The 9,131-nt window shown below is 36.2% G+C and overlaps 1 protein-coding gene across 1 annotated transcript in view; it reads right to left on the bottom strand.

Annotated features, from left to right (window-relative positions):
* Positions 1-6,275: 6,275 nt before the first annotated feature.
* CCDC122 (coiled-coil domain containing 122) overlaps positions 6,276-9,131 on the bottom strand; it is a 37,509-nt gene continuing 34,653 nt past the window's right edge. The window contains exon 6 of the mRNA XM_008058661.2: positions 6,276-6,456. Within this exon, the coding sequence (XP_008056852.1) occupies positions 6,307-6,456 (150 nt within the window). The 3' untranslated portion in view covers positions 6,276-6,306. The remainder of the gene's footprint in view (positions 6,457-9,131) is intronic.

Here is a 9,131-nt window from a genome sequence, read left to right as displayed (position 1 = left end):
TCCCAGCCACCACAGCCTCGACCTGCTGGGCTCCGGCGATCCTTCCGCCTCAGCCTTCCGAGTAGCCAGAGTTATAGGCGTGTGCCACCACGCCCGGCTGATTTTTTGATTTATTGGAGAGATGAGGTCTCGCTGCCCAGGCGGGTCTCGAACCTGCGGGCTCAGGTAATCCACTCACCTCAGCCTCTCAAAGGCGCGGGATTACAGGCTGAGCCACCGAGCCCGGCGAATTGCTAATTTTTAAAGATGGAAAGATAAGAAAGAATGAGAGAATCGAGATGATTGTATGACGACCTAGGACCTGTGGATGTACATATACAATGTACTCCTATCCATGTCCCTGTCTTTGTTAACTTGTTGGAATGAGAGCAACCAATATTTCCTCCAAATATCAGTCTTTTTGTCTGGTTGAATGAGTTTTCTAATAAATCTGTCTAAAATCATATGACCTCAACATAGTTGAAAAATATCCTTAACTTTTAAACCGGTGGTTTAGAATCTAGATTTATGTGTTAAATTTATCATTTATAGCAACATGGTTGTTACCAAGGACATTAACATCAAAAAAGAATAATAATACAAAATAGTTTTCTGTTATTTTGAAAGCTAATAGTGTACTTTTATCGTACTAATTGCATGAAATAAAGCTAATAGTATACTTTTATTGATATACTAAGCACATGGAATAAGGTACATTTTGACTTGCTTTTTTATTTAAAGCAAATCATGTCAAAATGACATCAAATGGGATAGTAATTAAATTTCATAGGTGCTAAATTTCTTCCTTTTTTTTTTTTTTTTTGGCTGCTGCTGGGAGTGGGATTGATCTGGAATGAGGGAGGAGGAAGGAACAGAAGTAGAACAATAGTCAACTCTTGAAAATAGGGATTTCAATGTGTGATTAATTTTGCATGGTGACTTTGGGATTCCCAGAAGCAGACTCTAATTTGAAGATTCTTGAGCAAGTGATTTATTATTGAAGTCTTCTCTGGAGGAATTGGTAAGGGAAGCAAGACTGGTAAGGCGGAAAGAAGCCAAGTGAGGCTGCAATATCAAGTAAAGTCCTTCTGAGAGTAGCAAACCTCCCAAAGGAAGTTTTAGCTAAGAGCTGTTGCAGGCAAAAGCATGACTCGGTTCAGAGGGCTGCTCAGAAAGGATACAAAAAATCTGAGAGGATCTGGGCAAAGCAGTGACTGTGTCTATTCTACAGTGTTGCACAAAGTTTTTCTTGTTGAGGCGTTTCAAAGTAAAGAAATGATAGATTCTCTTGCATAGGCCATTTATAAATGAAGAGATTATTTTCAATGATTGAGATCTCACTTGAGGCCAATGGTTTAAGTTTTGACGTTACAACAAAAATGAGACTTGGAACCTGAAGATAATGCTCCTTATGGCTGTGAGGGGACTGAAAAAAGGAAAGGTCTGAGTGAGGAAGTGGCGTTTTGGTTGGAAAAAGATGAAACATGAGAGAATTACACTACTTATGAGGAAACTGTGCCTGTGTCTATTACATTGACAGATTTATTGAGACAGAAAGGCTTAGAAGGTGAATAAATTAGTGGACGGTTAGAAAAAGGATGGATCTTTATAAGAATTGAATGTCTTATACAAATCTATATGAGCCACAAATTAAAATTAGAATACTATCAATATTCCCTAACTGCCTAGCAAAGACAATATTACATCTAAGGGGTGGAAGTGTTCTCAGAGAGGTCTCGCTTTAAGGAATGACACTTGAGAGTGGCAGTATAATACAGCCTCCGTGGAAAAGGTGGATGAAGAGAAAATTGTAGTATTTTTGCCAAATAGATATGCTGACATCTGACTGGATCATGGTGCATGAATTAGTTAACCCAAGGTCACTGAAGATAAAACAACTAATGAAAATTGTAGGCTTGCTATTTTTTCCCCTGTTTCATACACACAAAGAAGCACTGTAATTCAGGGAGAAACAGTCTCAAAAACACCTTGAGGAAACATCTCCAGTATGAGCATAGAGATCACATAGGTCTATTTTATGTAAAATTACATGGGGGGGTGGAGGGAGGACAGCAGGTGAAGTGGATGATGTCTTGACTTATTTATTTTGGGCAAAAAATATTTAAAATTTTATCTTAGACTGGTGGTGTATTGTCACTGCCTCTAAATTACCTTGTGCTATGTGACTGAGTAATGCTGGCAAATATCTGTAATTTAAGTGTTTTATTTCAATTTTGACAGGATTTTTTATGCCAGAGAGCTTTTTGAGTAAGAAGCCTTTTAAAGCAATCACATAAACTCGGGTTTTGCTTTTGGAATACATCATCTCATTAATTAAGAGGTTGAAGTCTCATTACTTCATGTCTGTCTTCACTGTATTATTGTAAACAGCAACCCTGCCATTACCAAATCATATGCTATTTTTATTTTTCCAAAGATCTAGAGCCCACAGTTATCATTTAGGTGGAACCTTACAGACAAGAAAAAGCAATTTGCAGCTTCCCATTCTTAGCTGTGTATTGAATAAATCTATTTTGCTATTAGTATCTGTTTCAATTTATTTTTCTTGGTTTTGGTCATAGTTCAGTAACATTCAAGAAAAAGTGTTATGTGGTAGCTAATTTGATATAGGTGACCCATTCCTTACATCACCAAATTTACCAGCAAAGAAACAAAAAAAATGCTTCCCTTAGAAATATATTATAAATTCAAATAACAAGGGTTATTTTGATAGGCCCATAACTTTTAGCTTCTGATCATTAGTTTTGGCAATCATTAGCTTAGTTAATGAAAAACAAAATATTTATCACATTGAAAATGTGAGAAACTGAACGCTGAGCAACTAACAAGTCAAAAGCACATGTTCTGAATCACTGACTGCCTCCCCAACAGTATCAAATTGCTGTAGTATTAATAAAGTCCTTTATTAACATTTATAGATGAACCGTGAATTCCATGTTCACTGTGAGATGATATAGAAACTTAGAGTTTTCGTTGCAATCTCCTATGTGAACTTTAAAAGGTTCCAAGGCGCCGGGCTCGGTGGCTCAGCCTGTAATCCCTCGCCTTTGAGAAGCTGAGGTGAGTAGATTGCCTGAGCCCGCGGGTTCGAGACCCACCTGGGCCACTTGTTGAGCCCTCATCTCTACAATAAATCAAAAAATTAGCCAGGCGTGGTAGCGCGCGCCTGTAGTTCCAGCCACTTGGAAGGCTGAGGCGGAAGGATCGCCGGAGACCAGCAGGTCGAGGCAGCAGTGACCGGGAGCGGCCACTGAACTTCAGTCTGGGCAACAGAGTGAGACTCCAACTCAAAAAAAAAAAAAAAAGGTTCCAAGGCCATTTTTATAAACAGGATTCCATTTTCCTTAGCCAAAATGTTGTCCTGACATTGACCTTTATGTAGTGTTATCTATGCATTTGGGCAGTTTATTTTTCATCATAAAATTTTTCTCTTTGATTAAATTTAGTGTCTGAAATTAGCTCATATTTTAAGCTAGGTTCAGTTATGCGGAAATAAACTTATCTATCAAACTGACAAATTAACTGTAGAAATAAATCATTACTTATTTCTAGTACAATTGAGGTGTACTCTTGGAGTCATTTTCTTGTAGTGCAATGAGTCAAAATATGGCTTTGAATTTCAACTCTACCTCCAATGAGTTGTGTGATGAGATCTTAGGCAAGGTACTTAACCTGAGACCTCAGTTTCCCCATCTGCAAATCTGGGATAGCAATATATATATATATATACCTTAAACCATTTTAAGAGTATTTTGAGAGTTAAAATTTTGTTGAGCCATTCAAAGCACTGAGAACTTTGAAAGACTCCATTGACACCAGAAAGCAAAGAATATATGGATGGGATAGCAGGTCCCAAAGAGTTCAATTTGGTCAGCATACAAAGAAAATGAATGAGGACTAAAAGAGATCTTGTGATTGTAAGGCAGCTGATCACATTGACTATAGAAAACAAGTGCAGGTACAGCACAGACAGAAGATGATGCTTGGTAACAGGAAGAGTGGATTACATCTCTGCAGAGGTCAATGGGGTCAGAGTTGATGCTTGGACCAGAGCTCTACCCCTGATGACAAAACAAATTAAGTCCCCCAGGAACGTAGAACACTTCCAAGGAGAAAAAATGAGGAAGAAGAGAATTCTGAATTGAGTGTTTACCCCCAAAGAGACCGAGTTTTAAAACCAGAAGCATGTGTGAGAAATACCACTATGCAAAAGAGCTCATGTTCTAAGGTAGGTACAGTTATACAGAAATAAAATAAAAAGTAACTTCAATTTTCTAACTTTAGAGTTTATGATTGTGTTGAAATATCTTATCCACTAAATCATCAGGCTTGAGATACCTCAAGTTTTAGTTCTTAATTAATCGGAGACTCTGTTAACTGAAATAGTTTTCAAGATTAGAAAAAGCAAGGAAAAATGCTTCTCTTTCAAATAATTTTTAATTGTCATAAAAGTTAAAATAGGTACAGTATTATTATCAAGGATACTTTAGAAAACTCCATTAAGCATTGCTTTCACAAATAGGGAACATTATCTTAAGCAGATTAAATCTATTGTCATTATATCTCAATTTAAAAACAAACTTTCAAAAATATAACTCAAGATGTTATTATGTACAAATATTTTGAATCCCACTATAAACTTCAAAAGTTCAGAAAACCAGAATTTTTATTTTATAAGTTATAGCTAAAATTATGATGTATAACTCCAAAAACATCTTTTTAATGTGCAGGTTACACTAGAGTATGTTTACATCATCAGCATGTGGTTGGCAAGCACAGTGGGTGCTCCCCACAATCTGTAGGTTTTGCCATTTTTATTCCTAGCTGTGTTCTGAGTCATGGACCAAAGTTGATTGTGTTACAGGATAAGCCATTTGAAGTGTTAGCTATAGTAAGCCATGCTAAGCCATAATAAAACTATTGCTGTTAGACATAAGATTATTAATATCAGGTTTTATATCAACTACATTCTTACTGAATCTCAGGCATATAGGAAGGTGAGGAGAAGATGGATTTGAAATACCTTTTTGATGTTGCTTGTCTGAAATCATTTAATCCTGTAAGCACATATTTAGAGATTGTATCTTTAATAATTAATATTTTGTTTTTATTTCTAAATATTTGGCTCAATGGAGACATGAAAGAGAGCACTTCTACCTCAAAAAGGACAAGTTAACATTTGATTTATTGCTATGGACATAGAATTTGCCTTTCAAAATATAGTCAGTCTATACTGATTCATACTTTTCTTTTAAGAGTCTGTTTATCTAATGTGATGTTATAACATTAGTTTAGTCACAGAATAGGAATAAAGAATTTATAGACAGAAATACATAGGTAATACATAGATAACACCTCTTAAAATGAGTATACTTTTTTTTGGTGCCGTGTGTGTGTGTGTGTGTGTGTGTGTATGTGTGTGTGTGTGTTTATCATTAAGATAGGCCTCTGATAGTGGATGTTTGTTGTTAAGAATAGAAAAAAATTGAACAAAAATTGTATGCTTTATAACACTCTAAACTATTTAATTTAATGACAAAGAAAAACGATTGCTACCTTTTGGATAAAAGACAAAAGTGAGTAAAATATCTGAGGCATTGAACATATAAAAACATTATTATTAATATCAATATCTATGGGCTACTGTGAAGACAGTTGTAAAAAAACAAGTTCTAATAAAAAATTTAAAGCAGACATTTAAAATATCTTAACAATTTAAATGAAAAAGGCAGTGGTTTTTCCTTCTAAATTTTCTTTATCTGGAATACAACATAGTTATAAACAGGCATTCATGAGTATAATGCATGTTACACACTCAAAATATTCATAGAGACTCACTATTCTGTAAGCATTCCTATTGTCTATCTATTCCTATTGTCTATTGTAGGGTTAGAAGGCACTTTAACATATGAGTGACTGATTATATATATACAGAGGGTGCCAAAAATGTATACAAATTTTAAAAAAGGAAAAACTATTAAAATTATAATACCTAATATATATTGGTAACAAAAGATGAATACAAGTCACGTTTGACTTCTACAATTACATGAGGTGCTCAAATTGGTTACCATCAGCGTACAGACACTTCTGATTATAGCAAACTAAAGTAATTCACAGGTAACAACATCTCTTAAAATGTATATACATTTTTGGGGGACTGTGTGTGTGTGTGTGTGTGTGTGTGTGTGTGTGTTTGTCATTAAGACAGGCCTCTGATAGGTGAGAATCCAAAGGATTTTCTCAATATTGTGTCCCATCATTTTTGTTACCATGGTCTATGTTCCACATTGACTGATGACAATGTTACTCTTGCGTTCCAATGCATCTTCTTAGTTCAGCTGCAGTTTTTTCCAGTTGTTCAATGTTCCATTGCCATTGTCTTCTATTTGCCTGAAGCTTGTTCACCTGACAATGCAAACGCTTAAGAATTGCATCGTATCTCTTATGTTGTACCTATTAAAGGAAGAGCACATGTCAACAGGGCTTGTAAAGTATAAACAGTAAACAGCCATAAAGAATATTTTGACGATTCTAAAGAGGAAAGCACTTAATTATAAACTATTCACCATAAATAATAATGATCAAAATAAACAATAATTTTATGATAACTATTTATTCAAAACATTAGATGTCAGATACTGCTCTGAGAGTTTTCTACGTATAATTAAATTCTCATAACACCTTATGATATGGGTATTATTATCTTCATTTTTGTGTGAAGAAATCAAAGATCAAAGTGTTTAAGTAATTTGACCAAGGTTTCCTAACCAGCAAGTGATGGCATCTGGGATTTGGACTCAAGTGAAGCATCCATGGTGGAGTGAGTACCTTCTACTTGTCAAAAGTTACTGGTGTTAAATTAAACTAAATTTGACCTGAAGAACTCTGTCCTTGGAGTTCCTACATAAGGAATTGCAACTAACTTAGTATTTAAATTAACTGAAAGCCTAACTAGGAGTATACTTCAGTAACACATACTGGAGTCTCAGCTAAGCACAGCAGCGGAGTTTCATCAGTCACAGGCAGCCAAATGATTCGACAGACTGTGTCTGAGCTCTAACCAATTAAACCGTTTCTATACCTCACTTCCATTTTCTGTCCATACATTCTGCCTGCCCACATTGTGGAGTGGAGCTCGCTGAACCTCTGCTGTTCTGAGAGCTGCCTGATTCGCTACTAGTTCTTTGCTTTATTAAGCTCTGTTAAATTTAATTTGTCTAAAATGTTTTCTTTTAACCCTAGTTAAATAAGTAGTTCCATGTCCTATTTCCTGTATCACTGATTCCTGTTTCTTTGAAACACAGACCCATCAGTCTAAAATAGCTGTGTCCAATGTTTTTGGCATCAGGGACTAGTTTCGGGTTTCATGGAAGACAATTTTCCACAGACCAGGGAGGTGTTGGGGGGAGGGATGATTTTAGGTTGATCCAAGCATGTAACACTTGCATTGTAATATATAATGAAATAATTATACAACTCACCATTAAAAAAAGAGGCGCAGACTGAAGTGGTAAATAAAATAATGGGCAGGCCACACGTGGACTAAAATAAATGTCATATTCTGACTTGAAGCCTGCCACCAACTACAGCTGTACAATGGAAATACTCACTTGCTACTCATTGATAGGGTTTTGATACGAATCTGTAAGCAATTGACTTATTATGGTCTTTGTGCAGTCAAACCTCACTGTTAATGTTAATTTGTACTTGCAGCCCCCAAAATGTATACACCCCAGCACTAAAAGAATTACTGGACCACATGGTAACTCATGTTTAACAACTTGAAGACATGCCAGGCTGTTTTCCAAAATGACAGCACCATTTTACATTCTCACCAGTTATGTGTGAGGATTCCAATTTCTTCATATCCTTGAAACTACTTTTTGATCATGGCCATCTTTGTGGGATGTCCATGATCAAAATGATATCTATGGTGGTATCTCATTATAGTCAAATCGTTATTTTAAAAATAAACTAATAAAATGATAGAATAGCAGGGCTGGAAAAGTTACCTATTCATATGTAGTATGTATAGTATACCATTATATGAATATACTACAATTGCTTATCCATTCTTCTTCTTAGGGACATTTGTGATGTTTCTATTTGGGGGCTATTATGAATAACACTGCTATGAGAATTCACATACAAGTTTTTTTAAGCATATGTTTTCATTTTTCTTGAGTAAACACCTAGGAGGGAATTGCTGAGACACAGGGTAGGTGTATGCTAACTTTTTAAGAGATTGCCAACCATTCTTCAAAATAGTTGCACCAGTTGATAATCTCCCCAGCAATGCATGATCTTTCCAGTTTTTCCACATCCTTGATAACATTTATGATTTATTATGGTCTTTATGCAGTCAAACCTCACAATTAATGTTAATCTGTATTTGCAGTTGTAAAAATGTATACACTCCAGCACTAACATCACCACCTCAGATCAGCAGGCATTAGACTCTCATAAAGGAGTGTGCAACCTAAATAGTATTATCATTCATTAAAACTGTGAGCATTCTAAGATTAAAGAGTGTGAATGCGATCCCATTATGATTTTGATTTGCATTTCCTTGTTGTTAAGGGTGCTGAGCATCCTTTCTTGTGTTTATTGGCTATCCTGTACCTTCTTTTGTAAAGTTTCTGCTCAAACCTTTCGCCAATTAAAAACATTTGAGCCGGGCTCGGTGGCTCAGCCTGTAATCCCGCGCCTTTGGGAGGCTGAGGTGAATGAATTGCCTGAGCCCGCGGATTCAAGACCCGCCTGGGCAGGCGAGACCTCATCTCTACAATAAATCAAAAAATTAGCCGGGCGTGGTAGCGCGTGCCTGTAGTTCCAGCTGCTTGTAAGGCTGAGCCGGAAGGATCGCCGGAGCCCAGCAGGTCGAGGCTGCGGTGGCCGGGAGCGGCCACTGCACTCCAGTCTGGGCGACAGCGAGACTCCAACTCAAAAAAAAAAAAATTTTGACTCTAAGTCTTTTCTATTGACTGGTAGGTTCTTTATAGATAAGTCCTGGATACAAGTCCTTGGTATACATATGTACATTGCAAATATTTTTACTCCCCTGTGATTTTGCCTTTACATTTTCTTAATTGTGTATTTCTTTTCTTTCCTTTTTTTTTTTTTTTTTT

The sequence above is a fragment of the Carlito syrichta genome, unplaced genomic scaffold, assembly GCF_000164805.1.
Source record: "Carlito syrichta isolate Samal-C Ts95f unplaced genomic scaffold, Tarsius_syrichta-2.0.1 Scaffold303565, whole genome shotgun sequence".
In the NCBI taxonomy this organism is placed as follows: Eukaryota; Metazoa; Chordata; class Mammalia; order Primates; family Tarsiidae; genus Carlito; species Carlito syrichta.
The sequence above is the reverse complement of the archived record's forward strand: the minus strand, read 5'-3'. Positions and strand labels throughout refer to the sequence as shown.